The following is a 26,718-nucleotide window of genomic DNA, read 5'->3' on the forward strand; positions in this document are numbered from 1 at the left end:
AAAAGTGAGTTAATGATTTTGGACGAATAGTCCAGGACCCCCTTCATTGGAAAAAGAAAAGTTAATTTACAGAAACAAGCGAAGATGTACATGGTGTAGTCTAACAAAATCAAACACACACAGGTAGTTATTTCCAGGGGTAGAATAAAGGCACTAATGAACACATTGTAATCCATAGCTTATAACACTAGTTCATGCTATAGAACACTTAGCTGGAAACATAAGTTGTGATTATCCACTAAATGCAACAACAAACTGATATTTGTATAGGCACTTTTTGACTGCCTTCTTGGGTTTTTGAGGGGTCTTTATCAAATGTAATGGATGGCAATTCATGGTTCATATACAAGTCTAGTATTACAATGTGAGTAAAACAGAGTACTATAAGTAAACCTTTAGCTAAATATAAAAGATACTGCGCTTTTTCCTGGCATTTGAGGAATGAATCTATATAAATGGGGCCTCCCTGGATTTCATGGGCATTTGGTTTGCAGCTATCAGAAGACAGAGGTGGTCTCAATAGCGTACTTACAAGGCAGGAGGAGCAAGCTGTCACAACAATTAAGGATAAGATGGAAACATTTAAGGGAAGAATGTCAGGCATGGAGGCAATTGTGGAGGAAGAGCGCTCTAAGGAAATGTTGTAAGCTCGGACTGCACTACAGACAGTGGTTCCAGTATGAATATGTGTACACATGTTTGCAAGGTTTAACATTATAAGGTTACGAATAATGCTCCCAGAATGCTATCTGATTAGGTGCAAATATTTGCTGAAGCTTGAAAGCAAGATTGATTGATCTTTGCTTTCAAAATAAAATGTTCACAAACAAATGCAACTAGGAAAAAAAGTGTTTTGCTAAATTACTTAGCAATTGTGTTGTAATTGCATTTATATAGAGTTTACTACCCTTGACAACTCTACTCCGGAACCCAGACAGGATTAGTGGTGAATTAGTATAGGAAAACATGAAATTAATTTGAGAGGTGGACATGTTAGTCTGTTATTTGGATTGAAGATGACAGTGGAGGGATAGAAGAGGGAAGGGTTTGCATTTTATATAGCGCTTGCTATCCCTGATGAGGTGTTGATGAGCTTTTTTGGCGGGTAACAATCAACTCCGGAACCCAAAAGGGATTAGTGGTGAATTAGTATAGGGAAATATGAAAATTAATTTGAGCGGCAGAAATGTTAATCTGTTATTTGGATTGAAAAGGGATAGTGGAGGGATAGAAAAGGGAAGGGTTTGCATTTATATAGGGCATGCTACCTCTGATGAGGTGCCCAAGCACTTTTTGGCAGGCAGCACTCTACTCCGGAACCCAAACAGGATCAGTGGGGACTAAGTATAGGGAACAATGAAATTAATTTGAGTGGTGGACATATTAGTATGTTATTTGGATTGAAAAGGATAGTGAAGGGATAGAAAAGGAAAATGTTGGGATTTTTTTTATTTATTTTGAGCTCATAGCAGTAGGAGGAGGTTTGGGGTGAGTAAAGGGGAGTTGGAGGGGGAAGAGTCAGTGGGAAGTGTTTAGAAAGGCTTGTGGAGATCTGAATAGTAAAAGAGGTAAGAGAAGATCCAGGGAGGGGTAGCGGAGGGAAAAGTCTAGAAAGGGTTATTTTGGAGATCGTAGTAGTAGAATGGGTTTTGTGATGAGTGAGAGAGTGGAGGTAGAGGATATATTGAAAGAGGTATAGAGTGAGAAATAGGGTAGTGCATTGAAGAGAGTAGTAGAATGAGGTTTGAGATGAACCAGACTGGAGATAGGGGATATATTGGTGAGATAAAGGGTAGTGCACTGGACATGCTGAATTAGAAGCAAAGCAATACATATAAAGACACACAAGTCCACAGAAGGTATACATGTATAAGAAAGGCAACACATGTAGATACAAGTTGCATTTAACAAACTCAGACCCTCAATTGTTGCTGTATTTAAAGTCCATGTTTTTGTTTTTATTAATATTTGTTTTTTTGGTAATTCAGTAGTGAAGCAATTTTAGATTAATAGTTATGATATGATAAACAATGTATTTATTTATGCAATCACCCACATACATGTTAAACATAGAATAATATAACCATAAGTAATATGGACATTTGTTTAGCAGAATCAACAAATATCTATATATTTACTGAATTACTGTCAAGTTTTAGTTACCATTTATTTGAAACATCAGTTAGTAAAATGTGTTGATACATGCTAGTATTGCCCCAAAAATATTCCAAATGGAAAATCAATGTAACCAGTTTCAACAAGATTATGGGAAACATGAAAATAAACAGGCATTGGTAAAGCCAATAGGCCTAACATTGGTGGTCAGCCTTTTGGTTTTGTCAATTAGTGTCTTGTTTTGACATGGTTTTTGTAAAACACAATTGTTGTAGGAGCTGCTGGGCCCTCGCCATTATATGAAACATTGGCAATTGGGCCACAAAAAGTACACATTGCAGCAGTAGTTCCTGGCACTGAAAAAAACTTTGTGTTCAGATATGCTGCATGTGAAAGAGTGGAATGCGGTCATGTGCCAGCTGATAGAGAAAGAAATACACTTTCAATAAAAACAAAAGATCTTGGTTAGCACCAGACCTAAAGAGATGCCCAATTCTTAAAGAAAGATACAAAGGCGCAACCATGGTAAATGCCCTTGCATGAGTGCAGATTTAAGGCTTTCATAAACTCACAAGAATTTATGGAAGTAGGCCAGGAAATCATACTTCTAGAAAATATTTGTGAGCTTCATTTTAGCACGAGCAAATATGAATTTGTAGATTTGCTCATGTGTAAATCTGTTGAGCGTTTACAAGATCACTTTCCCTCCAACCACTTTTTTCCCAACCCTGGAAGAAGTTTTACTTCTGCCCTTGTCAAGGAGAACATTTCCAACCTTTCTCGGTATGGGACTAGATTAGAGACAAGCTGGTAAAAACCCCTAAAACATGCAAGTTAGTAGGCTTGCACAGAATCCAAAGGGCATTCCAACCCTGGAACTATGGCTTACCACTACCTCCAATCCCAGTATGATCTGCAGAAAGGTGGCAAAATAAGGGAAATTTCACTGTTCACTAACAACCTGGCCATCTCTAATATAACCACTCTCAGGTTAATTTGGTCGGACCATCAAGCCATTCTCTTTAGATATAAGCTCTAACAAACCAATAGCCCTAACACAGCTAATTCAAAGATTATGGGCAGAGAGCATGGCATAAAATTGACCATACAACTTTGGTCAACGAGCTAGCAAAAAGTGAACAGGAGGCAGAGAAGGATGTAGAAATTTCAGCCAAAAAATATACCACCTGGCTTGAGACCAACTTTGGAAATCTAGCTCCTAGTACTTGGATTAATAAAAGTAGGAAATCACCATCTGCCCCTTGGTATTCTGAAGCCTTGAGAATAGATAAACAAGCTTGCAGACGGCACGAAAGGATTTGGCGTAAAAACTATGAACTTCCAGAAAAAAATAGATATGAATCCATGCTTTCAGGTTTAAAAAAAAAAAGTTGATCGGGGAGAAAACTCTCTACTATACAGCAAAGATAGAAAATGCTAGTGGTTCTAGTAAAGAATTATTTCGAACCGTGAAAAATCTGACCACAATCAAAAAAGAGGATTCTGCTCATTTTAATCAAGAATTCTGTGACGCCTTAGCTCTCTCCTTCAGAACAAAGGTAGACCAAATCTATAATCAGTTCACCCACTCTACATCAAATGGTAAAAAATTCGATCAAGAACTCAGCGAAAATGTATCTCCTTTTAACTTCTCACTGACTTCTCCTTTGGAAATCACTAAACTGATCTCCATGACCAAGTCAGGCTCTCCGGAAGATCCTTGCCCCTTAAGATCTTACTAAATATTTGCCATTTTATTGGACCATACCTATCTAAGGTATTTAACCAGATGATAGAACAAGGCTCTTTTCCCACCGTGTGGAAGCAGGCCTGTATCCTGCCTCTTCTAAAAAAAAGTCATTTGGATGCAACAGATACAGCCAACTGCCGGCCTATTGCGAGAATCCCACTTCCGGCCAAGATAATTGAGAAAACCATGAATGCGGAACTCTCCACTTTTATTACAACTAATAAGATTTTAGATCACAGTCAGTTTGGCTTCAGAGCTAACTATAGTACAGAGTCAGTTCTGATTAAAACCACAGAAGAAATCCGATCCTCACTAGACAGCGGTGGGTCAGCAGCCTTGGTGCTGCTTGACCTATCCGCCGCATTTGATATGGTAGACCATACTCTTATGGTTTATCGTCTACAAGAAATTGGGATAGAAGGTAAAGCCCTCTCCCTGCTGACATCATTTGCATCAGAGAGGACCCAATCAGTTCATTTGGGCAAATTTAAGTCGGCACCTTTTTATCCTTTCATGTGGTGTTCCGCAGGGCTCATCGTTGAGCCCTACACTCTTTAATATTTATGTAGCGGAACTAGCTCCACTGATAAGAAGTTTAATTTGATTCCTACATCTTATGCCGATGACACCCAGCTGGTGATCTCAACAGTGGATAAAAACATTAATCACTCACTAAAACTCCATGACTGTATGCTTTCCTTAAGTCATTGGATGCGTACTCATTATTTGAAACTGAACTCAAGCAAAACCGTGGTGATTATGTTCGGAAACCTCTTTCCACCTTGGTCCCCAGCTTGGTGGCCAGATAATCTTGGTCCCCTCCCGACCCCGGTAGATAATGCAAAAGCAAAAAACCTCGGGGTTATTATAGATGAAAAACTTTGTTTTAAAGCTCAAGTCTCTAAGGTTGTGTCCTCTTCGTTCTTTATGATTAAGACTATAAGGAAAATTCTGCCTTTTATTCCCAAACCCTACAGAAAGTCAGTTGTAACCTCCTTAGTCTTGTCTAAACTTGACTATTGTAATGGACTGTACATTAATGTGCAATCCACCTTTCTTAGGAAGTTACAGGTAGTAAAAAATGCTGCCGCAAAACTGATTCTGGACATACCTAAATATCAGTCTGTCAGGTCAGCATTGCGAGAACTCCACTGGCTGCCAGTCGGCCAGCGGATAAAGTTTAAGGCACTCTGCATGGCCCATAAGGCATTACACAAAGAAGGACCAAAATTTCTAGAGGTCCTTTTCAGATGGTACTCTCCAAATAGAATTCTGCGTTCGGCTAATGCACACCTGATGCCACCGGTCAGGATTAAAAAGGTGAATTGGGGGAGGGAGGAGTTTTACCTTCAACACCACTAAGGAATGGAATTCCCTTCCCTTATTTCTCAGAAAAGCTCCCTCCCTTCTTGAATTCAGAAAACAACTGAAGACTTGGCTTTTTCAGCAGTATTAGCACAGAGTACAGTATGTAGCACTGGAAGCGCCAAGACACCCGAGGGTATTCGTGCGCTGTATACATTTTATTAACATTACATAACATATTCAGACCTTACTATAGTATGAGCCCTGTGATAATCAGAGATGCTATTATCAGAGCTCTTATATAATGAGATTGCGTCCATAATTTGTCACCGCACTAAATGGCACCAAGGGGACAAGTGGATTTTGTTAAAGGACAAGTAGATTTAAGAAGTAGCCTGTCCCACGGGCAAGTAGATATTTATTCAATTCTGCACTGCAACTTCCATGTGAAGCTCAGTGACAGAGTTAAAAATGGTAAAAAGAACTGTTATTTTCACTAACGTGAAAGCTGTCCAATCCAATCTGAACAGTTTTTCGGATAAAAACCTGGCAGCACCGGAAGCTCCCAGGCTCCTGGACTCTCCCAGCCAATCACGACACTGCTTCAGCAGCGTCGTGATTGGTCTGAGCGGCCTGTTTGGCTGCTGAGGCACTGCCTGGGCATGTTTTTCACCCGGCTGTGCAACACAACCAGGTGGAGAACATGCTAAGTGCGCATGACTGTTTGGCTGTCCCAAGAGGGACAGACAACCTGTCATGTGCACTTAGGGAGTGCAAACCACTCCTCACTCTGCTCTGGTGAGCTCAGCCCCACCCCACCCCGGCTCTGAGTCCCGCACAGAAAAATAAAATGATAATAACGTCTTGTTATTGTCATTTTATTTTCATTTTTTTGCACTGCTCGAAGAGCAGTGGGGAGATGCTCCTCTGCCTTAGTGGAGGAGCAGTCACTGCCTGCTGCTGTTCCCTGCTGGGAAGATTTGGAGTTATACTGCACTGCAAATGAGTGGACTTTCAAGACACTGACAGCAAGTTGTAATGTCTGGCTGTCTAGATCTGCTGGGAGGACACTTTGAGGAGCGGAGTAATCTGTGGAGCCATAAGAGACTGTTGGCTGCTAATGGTGATAAAGATCCATAAGACCTGCTTTACCTTAGAGTCACAGACATGCTTGGGCCCATCAAAGGACAGTAAATATTGGTGAGCCCACATTAACTCCCCTGACTGTGAGAGAGCCCATGCTCCCATACCTTCTTTCCAGCCTGTGAGCTACACATGATATTCTCCCCTTCACCACAGGTGCTTGGAGTGGTCCAACTGGTGAAGCTGGTGGCCAAGGTGCACGATAATTTTGAGCTTATTGTTTATGACATATAGCTCTGGAGATATTGTGGTTTCAAGGTGTGATAGCAACAAATCCATCAACTCTAGAGATCCCATTGTCAGCAGGAAAATGTGGAGTAAAGTAGATGTAGATCTACTTGAGAAGTATGGCTGCAACCAGCTACTTGTGTAATATGGGTCACTAAAGTTTGTCACCTCGAAGGTGCATACTACTAATATACCGGTACAAGCAGCTCCCCATCCTTAAGTGAAAACTCACTCTGGGACCGGCAGAAGGAGTAATTGGTCTTTCAAGTTTAGTTTTGGGTGGTAGTTTTTTAATACATTTTAGTGCGTTTTCAGAACTTAAGTCTTAGACCCACTGAGCAGTCTTTTCTTGAACCAATGGCTGCTGGTTAACTTCGACAAACAGCAGACATATCAAAGAGCAAGTAATACATTTGTCACGTTCTGTCTGGTACATAGTTATTGAAACACATTGTCCATGGTGAAAGAATAATACCTGAACCCTGGAGCATCAGTGCTAGAGCACCCACATCAGACTCGTGAAGTATTCCCTTGTTTCCATCAGGACCAAGATGAAAGGTCATACAACCACAGGGAAATGTATTCTAACTCATCTGACAGTGTGCCATTTCCCCTCAAAGGTAGCGATCAGAATGTCAAGGAAGAAAAAGTGGTATCCGGAAAAACTAATGATCCTGTCCATCTCCCCATACTCTCATAGTGAAGCTTAATACCCACTAATAACAGGTTTAATAACCAGAGATTTTACCTCTATGTTCTCTCCATTCTCTGCCGAGGACACCCTCCTGCCCACCTTGGTCTGTGAAAGCGATTGTCCAGCTAAAACACGAGGAACATTAAACAGATGTTACTCAGGCGCCAACAGAATCAGTTAGAATTAGGTATCAAATGTTACCTTACCTTACAGACATAAAACCCAACACACCACAACATAACAGCATGCTTAAGTGACCTCATACCTGTTACGAGAGGTGACTTTTACCAAGCGAATGACAGGGAGAGTGGGACAAGAGAGAGATGGAGAGGAGAACGGATAGAAAGAGAAACATCTTGCAACAGAATGAGCATAAAATATGCAACATCAACTAAGAAGGGCAGAGGAAAAAATGAAGAAAAGAGAGTACGGAACAGGGAAAAAAGGGGGCAGAGAAGCAGAAAGAGCGGGAGAAGAGATAGTGAATCAAAGAGAAAGTGATACGCAGATGAATGGTATGAGAGACCAAAGAGCTGCAGGAGGGATCAGACATATCAAAATGAAAGGCCACAGAAATAAGCATGATAAGATGGAAGCAGATATTTATACATGAGAAGGGAGTATAGCAGCAGTGATAACAGGCATTTTATTATTGGAAAGTGCGCATGAATACGGCATTTTAGGTTAAGTGGGCTTAAGACAGCAGATGTATCTGGATCGAGGTTTGATTGGGGCACAGTGCTATTGCTATTCTTGTTAATAGGCTGCTTTATATGAGGTCCTCTAGCTTCACCGTGAGCATGCAATCCATCCCCTCTCTGCATAACCCCTAGATTCTGACTGAGGTGATGCAACCTCCCCACCCACCGACATCTTGCCCCCCATTCTTTTGAACTAACTATTGTTGGAGGGCATGGCATTTGTACATATTATGGGGAAAAAGGCAGCTGTTCAGTTTTAATGTGATGGTAAGCAATGTTCCTGGTGCTGGAAGAGGGCCAACTCCCCATCTGTCTGAAATGCTTTTGGTGGTAAAGGTGGCAAGCCTCCGGACAATCGGACCAGAACCTGTTCTCACCTAAGAAGTATTCTGAGCACACGTATCTGCTTTTGATGTTTATTTGTTAATTTTTGCAGTGCTGTGATACAATGGAAATGTCTTATTCTGCATAACGTAGGTGAGATAGGGCCTCATTTAGAGTTTGGTGGATGGGTTACTTTGCAACAAATGTGATGGATGTCCTGTCTACCTAATTTCAAGTGCATTGTGTCCTACGGCACTTGTAATAGGGTGGATGAGATAACTGCAACAGTCTAAATCAGGCTCATAGTCAAAAGGTTGGGAGCACTGGGTGTCCGTGCAAAGTCATCGCCTGAACTAAAGGGTGTATCAGTTTTTAACTATATTCAACAGTCAGGAATCTGAGATCATATTACTTCAAGCCTAGGTGAACTGAGGCACCCAAACGTCTCCAAGGATATTAACGTCAAGAAGAAGTGACTGTATTTCACATAGTTAAGAAGGTGACTTTCCCAGTGGGGAAAACCTATCCCCATCTTCGCCCAGATGAGTCTCTTGCATCTGAGAACAATTCTGATGCAGATACTTTGGGTCCAGAACTTGCGGTTAGCCTGTTCTTAAAGAATGTCTAGCTGGGAGTATGGTTTATTTGCAGCCCCGCTGTCCTTAGTCTGCCTGATTCTGTCTTCATTCTGACAAGGTCTTCTTCGGCCACAGCGCATAACAGTGTAAAAAATGAAAAACCTTGCATTTCTTATGGTGCCTCTGTCAGACAGAGGTAGGGAAATCCACTTTGAGGGAGGTAATAGGCAACAGCTATGGCTACTAGATTCCACCAAAGCCTGCATCACATAATTAGATACAGCTGGACCACTGCCACTAGGTCTAACTATGGATGCTCTATTCATGGGAAAGTACTTAATAAATTGTGACCACTACAGAGAGCAGAAAGCCCAAGAGGCACTAACAGTCTGTGTCCAAGAAAGGAATAGAGTGGTGTGACTGTCAGTCTTGGCATTGAGCCCTACCCTGGAAACTAAACAGTCTTTCTATCCACCTGGGGTGCAGATTGGGGTTACCATGGCCCCCAATTAGCCCACCCCCGAAGACAGAAAGCCCACCAGTCAACAGGATGCGTTTATTGTGTCAATTGGGTGAGGATCCATCTTGGCATTGGGCTGCAGCCCCCACTCGTGGGCCTCAGAAAGTCTTTTGCCAACTGGAGGGCATATTGGTGGGTTTACTCCAAATCTGTCACACCAAGGGGGCAGGAAAACCAGTAGACACCAAGGATTTGTTTTGTCAATGTGGTGGTGGTGGTGGGGGGGCAGTCCAAGCTACACTGTCCTACCCACAGAAATCACAATGTCTTTCTTCCCTCGTCGGATTTGAGACTTGTTTTGTTTTCCTTAATCTGCCTAATTTAGGATACCAAAAAAGACCAGAATACACCTAGGATTGATGCCCAAATAAAAGAAATGGGTTGGAGTGCCGGCCCATCATGGCTTCGGGCCACAGAAGTATAACCGTGGCCAACAGATGCTCTTTCTGATCCCCGCGGTTCCAAAATCAAAAATCGCTTAAACTGTGCCCACCTTTAGGGGCAGAAATCACACAGGACAAAAAGGTTTGGTGTAAAAAGAAAAGAATAGGTTGGATGGCTCTCCTATCCTGGCACTGGCCTACGCCCCTATCCCCTGGTAATAGACCATCATTCTGCCCACCCCCAACCCTCCTTCCGGTAGGCAGAATTAGAGGTCTACCCCTTTCTGCCACACCATATATCAAAACTATACCCAAACAATTCTAATTTCCAAGATAGATGATGGCAGAATTTGGGCCTGGGGCCAGCCGCACCTTCAGAGCCCTACCAATCCTTGGGATGATTGACACCTAGAGCTCCCAGGAGAGTTCAGGGTAGTGAGGGTAGCATGGATCCCCGCACATGTACTTAGGCAGAATCAAAGTAATACCTCAAAAACATAATTTCCTCTCACTTTTCATGAACAATGGCTCAAGTATGCAGAATTGAGGTTGACGAGCAACCATGGAATCCTACCAATTAAGGACATTTCTGAAACTAGATTCCCAGGGAAATCCAGGGGGTTGTGACTTACATGGATCCCAGCCACTTCTCATACTCACAAAGCGCTGCAAACATCAAAACCATGATACCATTTTTATCAAAACAACAATTATTTTCACAGCACCGGCTCTCAATAATGTTTGCAAATTTGTTCTATTTTCTGAAGCATCTTCTGGGTAAATGACTTACTCTGTGCCCCTTACAATCCATGTTATGTGGGAAAAAGGATGGATATTTGGGATGGATATCTTGTGATAAAAAAAGTTAAGAAAATTCAAGTACGAAGACCACAAATATTGAAAAAATAAAGAAAACAAGTGGTCAGCACGGGTGTGGCAGTCTCAGCACTTAAAAATTAATTTGTTGTTATTTTTATTAAAAATATAATTTAAAAAAGATTGTATATTAAAGAATGGTCCCATCATAGTGACTGCATCATAGTGGTCTTCAACAGAGGGAATCTTTCACAGGCTATTTAATGTGACATTAAACAAAAAAAATAAACAATATTTATATTTCAACTTAGAAAGAGCTCAGAGCCCACAGGAATAACACACTTGGCATTCGGATGTGAGAGAAATCATTGTTGAGTATTTTTACATAATTAGATCACTTTTCCATCTCAACTGAGCTATGTAGACCATCACTATTTTCTCACCCTGATCCTATTTTAAAAGATCAGACAAACAGTTGATTGAAGGAGGTGCTTTGCAAGCATATGCAACGCCGTTGGTAAGACAATATGACAACTGGCAGAATTAATTAGGTTCGCAGCCTTACGTCCTCATTGTCACACATCCCTGGGAAAGAGCTAACCTATGCAGGCTTAGGCCGTGTATTATTCGAGGCAATTTGGCTTTTCCCAAGGGTCAGTTAGGTACTGATTCGATCTGTTGTTGCTCTATAGGATCTCAATTTCCCTCAAGCCCTTTTGCATTTTGTTTTCTTTTGTAAATTGTATTTTTATTTTATTTTATATATATATTTTTGCTTTTTAAAATTCGTGGGTTTAACAGGTGTAGACTTAATTTACCTACCAATTTTATTGGGTAGTGAAGTTTGTTTCCCTGTCAGAATCTTTTTTTTATGGCTTTGTAGCTTTTTGCTATTTTAATCATGATATAATCTCTGTTTATTGTATTTTGCCTGGCTGATGATCGCAAAAAATGTTTTGTTGTTACTGTGATTAATGTTTTCTGATTGTCTGTTTTTATGGTTAACTTGTTTTAACTGAACGTTTTTTTTTATCGATATGAGCATTGTGTTTTTTGATGCTTTGTTCCGGGATTCTAGTGATATTACGTAAAAATGAACACACCATGATGTAAAGGTATGTTATTACTCCCCTTTCTGATTTCACTTAGTCTCAAAACACTCTTTACCATCCTTTGAGAAATGTCTAATTATATCACACATTCATTCTCACAGAAGCACAACTCTAGAATGAACACAGAAATCAAAGCAAGAGCAATATTCCAGTTGTTGAGAAAGGCAAGAGAACACTTAGATGGAAGGCACTGCATCACTTACCCAAAGGAAAGTTTGTTTTCTGAATAATAACATCAGGAATTTTCCAGCAGCCCAACTCATCATCAAAGCAGGCTTCCCTTTTGATCTTGTCCAGGTTACAGTAGTTACAGTCTCGACGAATCAGTGGCTGGACCTGCTCAAGAACCTGCCGAAAGAGCAAGGACTCCTGCTCTAGTTTACGGATTGTGCCCAGGTAGTCAATCCTTTCGTGCTCAAACTCGCTATGAAGGTCGTTGATCTCCACTTCAGCCGCTTTGAGCTTAGACAAGGAAAGGGAACAAAAGCTGTTAAAATTTCACATTGAGAGAAACTAAAAATTGATGGATGAAATGCTTCAAATCATCTCAGCTTCAGGTAATTAATAATTATACTTTGGAGTCTACTGTTTTGTTTGTTCTGTGTGTTACTCCAGAAAGGGAACAGCCATATGCAAATAAGCCTTGGTCGTTGGTCCTGGTCTAATGGGAACAGTCTAAGCAGTCTCTCAGTAAGCAAGATGAGTTTGAAGGTGGGTCAAGTCCTAGAACAAGAGGTGTAAAGATGAGTTGAAGGGTGTAAAAGAGAGAAAGAAAATGCAAAAATGGAACTGATGAAATTTAAGATGGAAAAGGAAAACAGAGAGAGAAAGAAAGAGAAGAAGGTGTGCCTAGTTGTAACCATTGATCTACACTGTAGGGCCCTTTAATTGAAATAAAAGGTGTGGGGTCCTGAATATCAAGTAAGGAATTTTGTTATTTTCTTTATATAACATAGTTAATACATCGAGGACAAAAATATCGACTGGTAAGTATTATCCTTTCTATATACAAAACTCTAAATATATGTACTTTGACAATATATATCTTATAGGTACGTAGATGTGAAGTTAAGAATAGTACATCTATGCTCCCTGTATGCTCTTACCTTTCGATAATTTGCACCTCAATATTTTGGCTATGTATCACAGTATTTCCTATTCGATATTCCAGACTACAAGCAAGTCAAAGAGTAGAATATTCTCACTTGTGTGATGGTTCCCAGAACACTTTTACAATATAAAAATTCAAAACTAGCAGCGTAAAATGTACACTTTTAAAATGCAGAATCTAGAAAACTGTCAACAGGACAAATTGATAGCACCAAATTATTTTTGTGATGTAAAGGAGAAATCATCTCGGTTAGAAAACCTGGGTCAGGTTTAAGGATGTAACAAATAAAGATAGGGCCTTACTCTGAAGAAAGACCTATCTCCCCAATAGATGTAACTGAAAATGATGACAACCAAAAACTCAACTTTGGCTGAAACATATTTCTAATCAATGGTTTCTAGTGAATAAACTCGGGGCACATTCCACAAAGGGAGAGGAAAATAAACCACCATATACTCAAAAGGAGTTGACTTTCCAAGGGATGCAAACTGATCCATTCTTGTGTTCCAAAACACGTTAATGGCTGTCCACAGCCTGCAAAGGGTGAATACTGTCAAATTAAACAACAATCTGTTGAATACAAATCTCAGTAACTAAAAAGGATCACAGGAAGCCCCTGGAGAAGCACCAAGGCGCATACTATATCAAATGCCTGGCACAGACCTATAAGGTAGATGGGTGTTGAGGCCATTAGAGCATTCCTTAGGATGTAGTATTGTCCTTTCAGTTTACAACGCCTGTAACAGAGGCTCCCTAAGGCCTGATATGACTCTGAAGGATAACTCAAGAATGATGGATAAATTGCAAACACCTATTGTGGCTAAAGGGCCAAACCGCAGAGGAGGAAATACCAAGGCATCCAAGGCAGGACTGGAAGACCTCTGCATATACAACAGCTACCCTAATCTCTGGCCACCACCTTCTCTTGGTCCCTATTCCAATTTCTTGTAGAGAAGGGAGTAAGAGAAAGCAATCTGTTTATGAATTGCATGATGGGTACCTACAGTAGGACTCCCGCCTTAAGCAAAGAAATCATGTACACAACAACCACCCCCTGTACTGACTAAAGCAAATGGCCTGCTGCAAAAAACAAAAGACATCCAAAACACATAAGTAGAGAAGACATACATAATGTGCATTTAAAGAAAGAATTAGGAAGGCACCAGTATAGGTTACAAGACAGGCAAAACCAGGATGTAAGGTTGGTGTAGTCCCCACTTATGGCAACAGGAAAGCGAGCAGCCATAATGGTAAGGTTGGTTATGGTAATCGTATTGGGTGTGTAGGTATTTTTAGAATGAGGTTTGCTAAATCCAGTCTCCTGGACTAGGATAAACTTCGTGGTTAAAACTGCAAGAAGAAAAGTACAAGTACATGTGTGCACAGAGGGAGACAGCTGTGAGATCAGACTGAATGAGTGACTTAGAACTGTATAGAAGTATATGCAGATAGAAAGCAATGAAGACTGACAAGGAAAAAAGCAAAGGTGAGTTTGGTTGTTTATTTTAAACACATCAAGAACGACGGAGGGTCCAGTGTGCTGCACAAATACAAATGAAAAAGTAGACTTACAATGTCAAGAGCTGGACAGTGTTGAAAGATGGAGGAAAGAGAACAAAAGACAAATTGAGAATAATAAAAAAGCACACGTTATCACAAAATACACCACAGCAAAAAACACACCGGAACAAAACATCACACAGAAAGAAAAATGTAATACATGATTTATTTTCAAATAATATATGAGAGAAATTGATAGTAAGGAATTAAGAACTGTAGGCAGAGAACGGAATAAAAGCAGTGATGGAAACCATGGGAGTGATAAATGGGAAGGAACACTTTAGAATTAGTAAGTGTGGCAACGGTTGGGATTCAATTTGGCTGGCTACATCGAAAGCTCATCGGTTGATGCAAAGAGTGAGAAAGAGATGTAGAACTGAAAGATACAGCTCAGAGTCGAGTGGAGGCACAGAGGAGAGAAATGGGTAAAGGAAGAGGATAACCAATAAAAACATAAGATGGAGAAAGACTGCCGAGAAAGGATAGAGAGAGGAGAAAGAGGGAGTGAGAAAGTAGTCTGAGAAAAATGGCAAACTGGGAAGGATGTTGCAAGAGAGATGGGGAAAATGTATACGGAAGAGAGATAGGGAAAGAATATGATTGTGATGAAGAGGAAGGATGGGAGGGGACAGGAATGGGCGGGGGTTGACAAGGTAGTCTGATATACGAGGTCAGAGGTAAGCCAATGGGAAGAGGGAGATGTGAGAAAGGTTACAAGAAAAATTGGCCATGAGACGTGAGGTGAAAGGCAGAAAAGATGAGAGGGTGGAGATGAGAGCAGAGGGAGACTAACAGTAAAGAGTGGGGTGGAAAAAGAGGGTAAGGCCAAAGGTAGAGAGGGAAGGAGAAAGGGCAGATGTGTAAGTCCGAAAAAGATGGAGGGAATAGGGGAATCTGAAAAAAGGGGTAAGGAATGTGGTTGGTGGGGAAAAGAATGTGAGTGAGTGGAGTGATGATAATGGAGGGACGAAGAAGAAAACCTTTCACAAAAATAAGGTGAAGAGAGAGGAGTGAAAATGTGATTGGAGACGGATAGTTAGTAGAACGAAGGGGTGAATATATCAAGCGAAAGATGTAGATAAAAGAACAAAGGTGAACTTATAAAAATATATGTGGAAGAGACTGGAGAGTGAAAAAGACAGAAATAGGGATACATAGAGATGGTCCCATGTTTACCCTTCTCTTCATCTTTTCCAGCAGTACGCTTTTTGCCTGAAGTTCCTCTTGGATGGACTCGTACACATTCAACAGAACCTGGTCACTACTCTCTTCATCCATGTTCTTAATGGCAGCCACCAGTTCATTCTTGCGCTCATCTGCATACCTCTTTCTTCGTTTAAGCTTCTCCTGCAAGTCCTTGTTCTTAGCCTGCTCGCCTCCCACCACCTGTTGCTCCAGCAATGCTAACCTAAAAACATAATTGTGATGGAGAGGTCAATAAAACTGGGATGGGAATTTTGTACATCAGCCAGTACTTCAAATTGTAATAAGAGTTTGGACAAAGAAATAAGGAACAGTGGCATTAGGGTAGCACAGGGCGAGACAGTCTGGCTTAGAGGTGTACCCCCAAAAGGGCCAGTGAAGACAAAAGACATGATAGCTGAGGTGGAGGTGTGGTGGCGGTCAGGGACTGCCGCACCAGCGGCCCCACCACCGTATTACAAGTATGGCAGTCAGAGCGCTATGAAACCGCCACAACTGCCAGGGATCCACAATCCCTGGCGGTGGCATGGCAGTGTGAGGCTGTAATAGGCTTGCAAGGGCCTTACGAGATTCCTCACTGCCAGCCATCTCATGGCGGTGTTTACCCCATGAAACTGCTGGCGGTGAGGAAACTAAGGGAGCCCTACAGGGCCCCTTGGTGCCTCAGACCGTGGGGATGGATGCAGGGGGGGCACATGGTGTGCCCCCTTGTCTGCTTACACTCCCAGTTCCTGCACGGCATGGACTTAACAGTTCATGCCGTGTAGGAACTTGCTTTGGCATTCCCATTGCAGTGCCTTCAAAGCCAGCGGTCAAGTTTGGTGGTGCTGGAGTAGGGAGGTGGTGTGCCGCCCCGCTCTCGCACTGCCAAACTCTTAATCAGGCCCTTAAGCAGGTTCGCAGTAAACACTTAGCAATACAAGATGTAGCAAACCTTCTACACTGTGATGATTTGAATATACTGTACACCATGGTAAAAAACATAAATTGGTTTAAGAAAGTGCTCTATATATTTCCCAAAAAGAAAGGCAGATAAGAGTCCAAATCCAGTTGCCTGAAAACTATTTCTGAAATGGACATGGGAAGTCTGAGGAGGAATGCCAGAAACACTGAAAGATAGGTGGAAGTTGACTTTAACAACTGCTTAAGGCAGAGGATATGAAACTGTACATAGTACCAATTAAACTTGATGGAAGGCAAATTGCGGATGATCGTCGACGCTCACCTAACTTTCACTAACAGAAGCTTTGGTTAACAAATATCAGTATTTTTTTGAATGATTTCTTTTACAATAAAAATAACCCCATCAAATCGGTTTCGGTTGAAATGAGAAATATCACAAGTTTTCAACCACTTGGTATAAAAAAAGCAATTTAAACAGAGGCTTCAAAACCCGTTGCTTAACACGTGAATACGTTTCTGGCTCACTTTTTAAATCCTATTTTAATCAAATAATTTTGCAGTATAAACATAGCAGAATCTGCTTTCACAGCAAGAAATAGAACTTGTTTTGCTCACATAGCTGAGGTCATATTCTCAGCACTAGTAGTTTTTGGGACTCACACATTAGTTATATGTATTTCAGTGAGATAAGTAGCAATGAATCTGAAGCGGGCATGCTTAACTTGGTGTATGTATTATAAGTAAAGATTAAATTTCCTGTAAGTATGCCCAGTGAATTGTAGGTAACCTTTCCCCAGCGGCAAAAACTGAGGCCTTTGGAGAGATCTGAGACCACCATGCTATGTTACCACCATCCTTGGGATGATGCTGATCAGGTCGAACGACCCTTCTGTCTGGATCCACTGTTTTTGAAGTTCCTTTTGTAACCATCTCATTTTCAGTTGTGAGGACATCATGCCCAGCAGCGACTTGTATAAACGCACTGAAACAGACTTTCTTCTGCAAAGTTTGATGGCTAGGTGTGCTAGTCGTTGTTGTCTGTCCTGTGAGAGAAAAACTTTGTTTAGGATTGTATCTAGGTTGAAGCCTAAAAACAGTTATGCTCTGTTTTAGAGTAGTTGTTGACTTTTGATGTTTCACAGCTCTTGTAGCTTTGGACGCTTGCCATGGTGTTGGAGCTTTTAGCAGCCAATCATCTAGGTAGGGAAATACCTGATGATCTTGCTTTCTGAAAGGGGCTGCTACTGGAGCAGGGCACTTTGGTGAAAAATGCGGGGAGGTGACTTGAGGCCGAATGGAAGGACTCTGAACTGGTAATGGGTATTGGCTACTTTTGCGGTATTTGGGATGTATAGGAATATGGAACTATGCATCTTGTAAGTCCAGAGTTGCCATATAATCTGCTTGGTTTAGGAGATGCAGGACGTCGGAGGGAGTGACCATGCAGGATCATTGTTTCACAAAGAATTTGTTTAACTTCCTGAGGTCTAGGATAGGTCTCCATTCCCCTGATTTATTTCTGATTTTCTGATTAGGAAAAAACTGGAGTAGAAACCTATACCTTTCTGGGTGAAAAGGTATTTTTCTATTGCTTCCGTGGTGAGTAAGAAGAGGCCTTCTTTTTTAAATAAGTGAAGACGAGGGGGGGTGCGCTCCCCTTGGCAGATTGTTTGGTGGTCTTTTGATAAACTCCAGGGTATGGCCATAGGTGACAAGTTATTTGACACCAGTGGTGGAGGTAGTTGGTAATGTTCGCACCAACAGGATGGGAAGAAGTGAAATTAGCCGCCACCTGATTGAGGTCACTGTTTACGACAAGTGTTTCAACTCTGGGGAGGGCTGCTTTCATCGAGGACCTTGCTTTGTATATGCCACCGTGGTTGGCTGACGGTAGGGTTGCTGTTGATAAGGATCTCTGTATTGAGAGTCAAAGGGCTAATACTGTTGGGAGAGTTGATATCCTCCTCTGTAGGTCAAAAAACCTCTTCCACATGCTTCTTGAAAGGGCATCTACCTAAATTGCAACATGCCAAGTGATCTGGCCGTGTCTGTGTCCGTCTTGATGGCCATCAGAGCAATATGTTTCCCAAATAGTGTCTCCCCATCGTAGGCCATATCCAGAATTTTTGACTGGATTTCTGGTCTGAACACTGTCGCTTTAAGCCAACCCTGTCTCCTTAAGACTGCTGCACCTGAGAGTTGGCGAAAACCAATGGAGGCAATATCTGTCGTGCAGTCTATGATCTCAGCGACGAATGCTCACCTTCTTGTGAGATCTCTCTTGTCTCCGATTTTTTGTCTTCAGGCACTAAGTCAATGACGTCGCTGATGTCAGTCCACATCTGCCTATTGTAGCAGCCAAGGATTGCTAGAGAATTGGCCAGACGAACTGTGATGGCAGACTAGGTGAAGAAGGATAAATTGCTTACTGTAATTCTAGTTCTCTTCCAGGATATTTGTCATCAAATTCATAAGCACTGAATAGTCCCGTCCACGTGCCGGGGCCCTGGAGCTCATATCAAATATATATATAATTGGACTGGTGATGGCGCCCTAGTGTCCGATAATGTTGGGAGGCCTGTGAAGCCGTTTCGCTTCACTGTAGCTGCGTTGGGAGAGACCAGAGCAGTATTTTACCACACAGCGAGACATTGATCGTATGGCGGTGAGGTGAGCCCACAAGTTGTATTTAGTGCTACATGCTATTTTTGCCAAAACAAATCGGGGCATTATTATGTGCTCGAGCAGAGGTCACTGGGCCAAAGCTTGCGGTATTGTGTGTTGGAGGCACTGTTAATGAGGCCAAGTAAGTTGAGGAAAGTGCAGTGTCAGTGTCCTTAAGCAACCGGAAATATAGAGGAGGACCGGGGATATTACAACCACGCAAGTGAGATTGACATGTTTGTTTCCATGTATGGAGAGAGATGTCATTTACACATTGGACATCAAAAATGGCACGCAAAAATGGATATTAAGGCTGCATATCTGGGATAACAACTGATGAGGGTGGTACAATGAATTAGTGCTATACAAGAACTGTGACAGACCTCTTTCTATGACTATGTTATTCCTCCAATAGGACTTGTCTATTGGACTTTTGAGGACTTAAATCTGACACTCCTGCGTCAACCAGCATTGAGAAAGGCTGAAAGGCTGAAACGCACTGCATAATGTTGTAATTACATTTGGAAAGTGAAATCACTTGAGTCCTGTGTTGTGGCCTGATACTTCTACAAAAAGACTTCAAGCTGTGTCGGAGCCTGCTCGTGATTCGGGAAGAGGTGTGGTGCAGCGGCCAGGGCAGCTGACTTCGGAGCACAGGGTTCACGGTTCGATCCCCGGCTCCGGCGGCAGCTCAGCTAAGCACCATGTGACTCTGGGCAATAGCTCACTTAATTTCCATGACGGCCCCCAGTGCCTGGGTCGTAAGGGTGAGTAGTTCGCGCTTTACAAATATGGATTTGGGAAGCGGGTCTTTTGCGGATAGTAGAATGCATTAAACTTATAACAAAGCAGAGTTGGCACAGTGTCTTTAAGCCCTCTCAGAACCCCCTGTATCTCATCATGCCCCACAGGTGACAGTTAGGTCACATCAATTTTACGGTGACACAAACTTCCAGAGCACAAAGGATATATCAGCTGCTGCATTTAGTGTTCATCCAGAGAGGTGGGAGAGTTGCTCATGACTTTGATGAGGATTACCCTGGAAGAGAACTAAGATTACAGGTAAGCAATTTATCCTTCTCTTCCAGCGGATCCTCATCAATAGCCAGAAGCACTGAATAGAACAGCTATCCCATCCCACACACCTGAGGAGGTCTTGATGCTGCCCTATAATGCAATGTCTCAAAGATGACTGACAAGGATGTTGTAGATGCTGGAATGTCAACGCCCCAAATCAACACCTTGTTGAATGTACTCAAGTAATCTATTGGGGATACTCTCGCCAGTGACGTGTCCAGAAGTGTGGGTGAGTAATCCCTTACTGAAGATCAAGTAGTAGTAAACCAGGTGGGAGATCTACATTTGAGAGGCCGTGACCGAGAACTGCGAGACCTCCGAGATGGTGAGGATGATCTGGTTATGTGCTGTGATCTACTCCTCTGAGGTGTCCTGGATCTCCTTGGAGAACTAGGTGCAGTGACATGTTGGTCCGGATGAGTTGAACAAGCCGAAGGGGAAGGCGGTGGGATTGACTTTGGAGATGGTGTCTGCGGAGCAGACCTTGACGGACAGTAAGTCCACGAATACTACAAGTCCGGACTGTGCTTGCGGAGGCTTTACAGCCAGCATGGTGAATATTAATCGGGGTCTCAGGATCCACTGGTTGGTAAGGCAACATCTGTACAAGCTGCATCGGAAGGAGACCTTGGGTGTTTTGATGATGATCGCCCGTCTCTGACATGGGGGAAAAACGCCTTGACGTCACTGATGTTTCAACCTCAGCACGGTATGACTTCTCAGCACCAACGGTGAAGAAGGCGCCAACGAATGCCTGTACGGCGAGAGTGTTGCTGTGCGCTTCGATGCTGGAGGCCTTGACCTCGAGTGCTGTGTCATTGTTGTGTGGTTTAGGCTGCTTCTACGTTGACAGACAGCCTGATAGAGGAGTTTTCCTTGACTTTGAATGATGGTGTGTCGTCGACGGAGTCCCCAAAGGTAAAGCGCGTCTTGATGTCGAACAGCGATGGGTTGCCATCGACGGAGACCTCACACCCGATGCATGTCTCAGCGTGGAGCGGCAATGTGTGGCCGTCACCTAAGTCCCTCTTGGCGATGCGTGTCTCAACGTCAGATAACAGTGTGTTATATTGATGGAGCTCCAACAGGTGTTGAGTGTATCGATGTCAGTTGCCGATGCTTCGACGCCGACAGAGGTCTCGCATCCGCTGTGTGCCTCGAGGCCACTGAAGGCACTTTCAACATCGATCTTGATGACGAACAGATAAGGATCTTCAGTCTGTTACTTTTTTTTGCCACAAGCAGGACACTTGACAAAAAGTGAAGGCATGGTTTGACAGGAAAAGAAAACAATTTTCTGTCAGGCAACTGGTGCTTTTCACACTAAGTAAAGAAAACCGTTGAGTGTAGTGAAGAAAACTGGGGTTTGAAAGGACTTTTGTGACAAAAAACCAAAAAATAGCAGCGCTCAGTGCTCCAGGATCCTTACTGAAGGAGCCGAAAAAAAGAACTGACCTAACTGTCACCTGTGGGGCATGAAGGGCTACGGGTGTAGGAAAGTGCCCCTTTTTGCATGATTACCCCCCACGTTTTGCCTGACACTTGATGCACTTTTGACTTGGTGTGCCCTGGGTCCCTGCCAATCAGGTTCACAGGGCCTGTGTTCTTTCCTAAAGCTGTACTTCTGTACCCACAATTGGCCTATCTCTGACCACAGGAAAACCCCTTGTAAAAAGTTACCATGGGTAAAAAGGGCACTGTCATTGCAGGTTGCATGTTTTGGTGCAGAGAAAAGTGAAGAGTGTGCGCCATGCCTGCAACCCACTGCCTGGGGCCTAGGTAAATCACCACTCTAGCAGGCTGGCCTAGCTCCAGGTGAGGGTACTTTGGCATGAGCCCTGTACCTCTATAGTATCTAAGTCAATTCTTAGACATTACAAGTATAGTAAAGCCATAAAGAGTATATGGTCTGGGAGTTCGTCATTACGAACTCCACAGCTCCATAATGGCCTTCTTGTTATTGTACTGCAACTGAGCTGGCTTTGATGCTGTACTTGTAGAGTGTAGTCCGTGTTCTTCTATCGAAAGAAAAAGAAACAACTTAGTGTATTTTCAATACTTCCGTGACCAATACATCTTTAGTACTCTTAGTGATATGCTTAAAAAATAAATCCGCATACAGTATGGAGAACACAAACATCATGCTTCGATTACTTACCTGTAATTCCAATACTCCAATTCCATTTTCTTTTTTTTTTTTTTTTTTTTTTTTTGAAACCGTTTATTACAATCTCGAATATATACAGGCATGGGCCTACAACCTTCCGGCCGGCCGCTAAAAGTGACAGAGATAAATGACATGTATACAATGAGGCACTTGGCGTTACAGAGACGCTGAAGCAGGAGGTATCAACAACGTGGGCCACATGACTCTGAGCTCACAATACGGTTTCGTTTTATACAACACAACAACATAAAACCACACCCGCAAGGCAACCCGAGAGCGAAAATGACAATATATGCTCCTCAAATGGGGGGACCCCAACCATACACTAAGATCGAAGGAGGGGAAGGGGAATAGGTCCGGGACTGGGAAAGCACTGTGCCCGGGATTAAGGGAGGGGGTCATCTAGGGGGACGGAGCTGGTGAAGCGGGAGGCAACAGTGGCGGCTCGCAAATACCCCCGCGGTAGGCGTTCCAGGGGCCCCACACCTTCAGCCACGCCCCAGGCTTACCCCGCGCCACATACACCACCTTCTCTCGGAACATGCACCAATCCATGTGTTCTTTCCAGGCCGACACAGCCGGGGGCCTCTGGGATCCCCACAGTTGAGCGATGTCACGTTTAGCAATCATATAACCCAGCGTCACCCATCGCGTCTGCGGAACCGAGTAGTCGGTCGGTTCCCACACATTCAGCAGGCATCTCCTCGCTTCAGGCACCAGCACGACATGCGTAACCGCTCGCAGGACCTCATGCACACCACGCCAGAATCGCTCCACCCTCGGGCATTCCCACAGAATATGTAAAAAAGTCGCCAATGCACCGCACCCACGCTTACACAGTCCATCCTCGGCATAGCCCATGCGCAGAAGCCCTGGCCCCGTCATGTACACCCGGTGAAGTATCTTAAGCTGGACGAAGCGAAGGCGAGCCGGGATGGCCACCTCCTTCGGGGAGGCCACCGCGGAAATCCAGTCCTCGTCGTCCAGCTCCAACCCATCGGCAACCCAAGCCTCGCGGAGCCCAGTCAGTAGGCCCGAGCGGTCATTAATCAACTTCTTGTAGATGAGGGAGATCGTGCTGTCCGGAACGTGGCCATCTAGCACTCTATCCTCCAGTGGGGAGGACTCCGGGATGGCGGCCACGTCTGGGAAGACAGAACCCAGTGCGTGACGGACCTGCAGGTATCGAAAGTATTCACTGCCCTGCAGCTGAAACTCCGCCTGCAGTGTCTCGAACGTTTTGAATCCTCCCCTCGTCCAGAGGTCCCCCACTGTACTGATGCCTATCGTGTCCCACCTATCGAAGCCCCTCGAGGTCCATAGGGAGCCCAACCTCTCAGACGCATACAACGGTGACGCCCGGGTCAAACGGTCCTTCCATCCCATAGCTGCATTGGCCGCGTGCCATACTCGCACCATGACACGCGTGGGTCCCGTCAGGCGGGAATCGGGCACGCTAGTGTAGAGCGCTCGATTGTAATCGCCACCGGGCAGGAGCATCTTGTCCATTTCAAATGCCGGGTTTAAGGCGGGCCCGTAGAGGCCGTGATTAATTGCAGCTAATTGGGAGGCCCAGTAATACCGCTTAATATCCGGGAGGGCAATCCCTCCGTCATACCACGGGAGCGTCAACTTTGCCAGGGCTATACGCGGCCTCCCGTCCCAGAACAGGCGGCGCTGCAAACTCTCCACCTCGCGGAAGTAACGCGCCGGGACCAGGTCCATCGAGTTCTGAAGTGCGTACAGAAAGCGCGGCAATGACATCATCTTGAACAATGCCGCCCGGCCGAGCGGCGAAAGCGGTAAGCGCCGCCAGCGCGCGACGTCCTCCTTCAGGCGCTGGAGGGGGGGAAGCAAATTCCGCTCGTAGCGGGCCACCGGGTCCAGTGTAATATAGATGCCCAGGTAACGAAACCCCTGCGAGGCAATCTGGATCGGGCAGCCCCGCGGGAGGACAGGAGCCTCCCCGGAGAGCACATAGACACAGGATTTAGCCCAGTTGATGACAAGACCTGAGTTACGGCCGAAGGAGCGCAGAACATCGACCAGAACAATCAGTGATTTACGCGGGGAGGCTAAGTACAACAGGATGTCGTCGGCGTAGAGGGACACGCGGTCCTCATACTCAGGGGTCCAACGGAGACCACGCAATTCCATTTTCTTGTCCTAGTTCTTATTGGTATCGGTGTGCCTCCCAGAGAGGCACACCCAGGGCTTTAAGTGGGCCGGGTCTCACCATGATGAGCACCGGCAGTTTTTTAAAGGGGGCTCGAAACAGGTCTCTATCGGGCTCTGTTTTGTGCCCCGGCACAGGTGGTTGTTTTTTTCCGGACTGCAGTGACAGCAGGCGCACCCATGTGTGCGTGCTCAGACTGCTCACTTCTCATTAGTGGAGAAGTTACAGCATGATGTCATGCCAGGTGAGCGGTCGTAGGGAGAAGGGAAATCCTTTAAAAAGAGGATTTCCCTTCTCTTTTTGAAACTCAGGAGCAGCAGGAGAGTCTTAGGTCTCCGAGACTGCCGTAGGGGTGTGCTAGAAAGATACACGCGTGTGTTTGGGGGAAGATCGGACACTGCCTTATGTCCTATGCCCTCAAGTAAATATTTCTCGCAGCCCGTGGGTTTGAAATGCCATCAGAACACTAGGATAAACATCTGGACCTCCAGTCCGAGCTGAGTGCCATTGAATAAGTCACTGTGCTGTAATTGTATTGGCAGGCCTATTCAGATTCTTCTTGGCAGCTAAGCAACTGCTTACTCTCAATTCGGTTCACACTTATTTTACTGCTTAGGATTTGTGTAACATGTGCTTTAAATGGTCCGTTTCCTGTCTCTGGGTGATATGCTTTAAGCACAAATGGTTCTCCTTAATAATGGCTATCAGAAGGCATTGCTACTCCTGTAAGGTGCTAATTGAATAAAATGGCTGCGGTAATAAGCAGATGAGCAGCATAAAACGTTAAAAGCCAGATAAGATAGGCCATTTAACGGAAGAGCTCAGCATAATTATAACATTTAAAATACATGCAGCTCTGTTCCGTGCCCTGTCACCTACTCACAAAACATGTTGTGCAAGTTACAACCTGCTATGTGAGCGCAGGGAAGTACTCAGCTCCGAAGCACTTCCTCAACTTAAGTTACTGGCCGGAAACAACCTGGGGTAACTCGAGGCATTAAGTAATGTCCACTCAGCTTGTCATCCTTGCACACTCAAGCGTTCCATTAAGTTATGATGGCCCTAATTCAGCACTTTTTCTCAAAGCGCTTTAGCAAGCGGCCTGACGAGAGACAATAAAAATGTCACAATAACGCTGATTGTTAAGGTTTTTCCTAGAGAGAGATCGGAGTTTTGCCTAGTGGAAGTTTTGACTCATGGAAATGTAGCGCAGAAGGTTAATGTGCCTGCTGCAAAGAACATGTACCTGATGCAGATCACAAAATGCACATAATGTAAATAGGTCAGTGAGTCACTGCTTTTGTCAGAGAGATCCTTTTGTTACTTGCAGTTTGTAAGTTAAAATCCTAACATACAACAGTGAGCTATTAACTGTCATCTAAGAGCTGCATGCAAACTGCAAGGGAAAAATTGGAGCGTTATGTTTTACCCCCCAGTCTTTGTTTGATTACCCTAATGTTTCAAAAATAAATTGTTATATTTTTATTTTCAGCACTTGGTAAAGCCAGACAACCTGAACCATTACCTAATTTTTGGGCAATTTTTGAACGAAGAACAAGAGGCCCCAAGCTCTTTAACCCCGGCTACGACCCAGCAAACACCAGTGTTAAAGGTAAGGAAACTGATGCTATTTTCTTTTTAGATTGGAGTTAGGGCTATGTATGTGGTCCCTCTACATGGTGGTTGGGGTGGGTGCACATTCTGAACATTGTACCCTCAGTGGATGGAATTTACTAATAGCCTTAGCCCTGTGCTTTGGGCAATAACGGTTGTTAAAGGCACTATCTATTCCTTGCCTTGTTCAAGGCCCTCAAGCAGTGTCTGTTTCAGTGCCTTCAGCAACCACTATGGCACACAGAGGCAGCAGGCAGTAAGGCTGTATTTTTCGCAATCATGTTGTCCAAAGGGGAGCTGTTGGAGATATATTGCGATAATGCACAAGATATATGTATTTATGCTGAAATTTGATATTATTGCACTAAACCTTATACGTTGTACTTTGACTATTGACAGGTTTCTTTAATATTGGTAAGGACAGCATCGGCATGATGAATACAGTAGAACAGCTAATTACAATGTCATTCCATGCACGGCCACTAGAAGAGAAACTATATATAAAGCGATTAGGACCTGATCGGCCTGACCTACAACTAGAATAAGTTACCCAGGACAGAGGAAAATCTTACAA

General features: G+C 43.7%; 1 protein-coding gene across 5 annotated transcripts in view; it reads right to left on the reverse strand.

Annotated features, from left to right (window-relative positions):
* The window catches only part of KIF17 (kinesin family member 17), a 449,007-nt gene that overhangs the window by 69,434 nt on the left and 352,855 nt on the right, over positions 1-26,718 (reverse strand). For all 5 annotated transcript variants that reach the window (XM_085608962.1, XM_085608959.1, XM_085608958.1 and 2 more), the window contains 3 exons: positions 15,517-15,748; positions 11,873-12,131; positions 7,290-7,360 (listed from right to left, as the gene is read on the reverse strand). In XM_085608962.1, coding sequence (XP_085465088.1) covers positions 7,290-7,360; positions 11,873-12,131; positions 15,517-15,748 — 562 coding nt within the window. The remainder of the gene's footprint in view (positions 1-7,289; positions 7,361-11,872; positions 12,132-15,516; positions 15,749-26,718) is intronic.

Source organism: Triturus cristatus, chromosome 1_2 (assembly GCF_964204655.1).
Source record: "Triturus cristatus chromosome 1_2, aTriCri1.1, whole genome shotgun sequence".
In the NCBI taxonomy this organism is placed as follows: domain Eukaryota; kingdom Metazoa; phylum Chordata; class Amphibia; order Caudata; family Salamandridae; genus Triturus; species Triturus cristatus.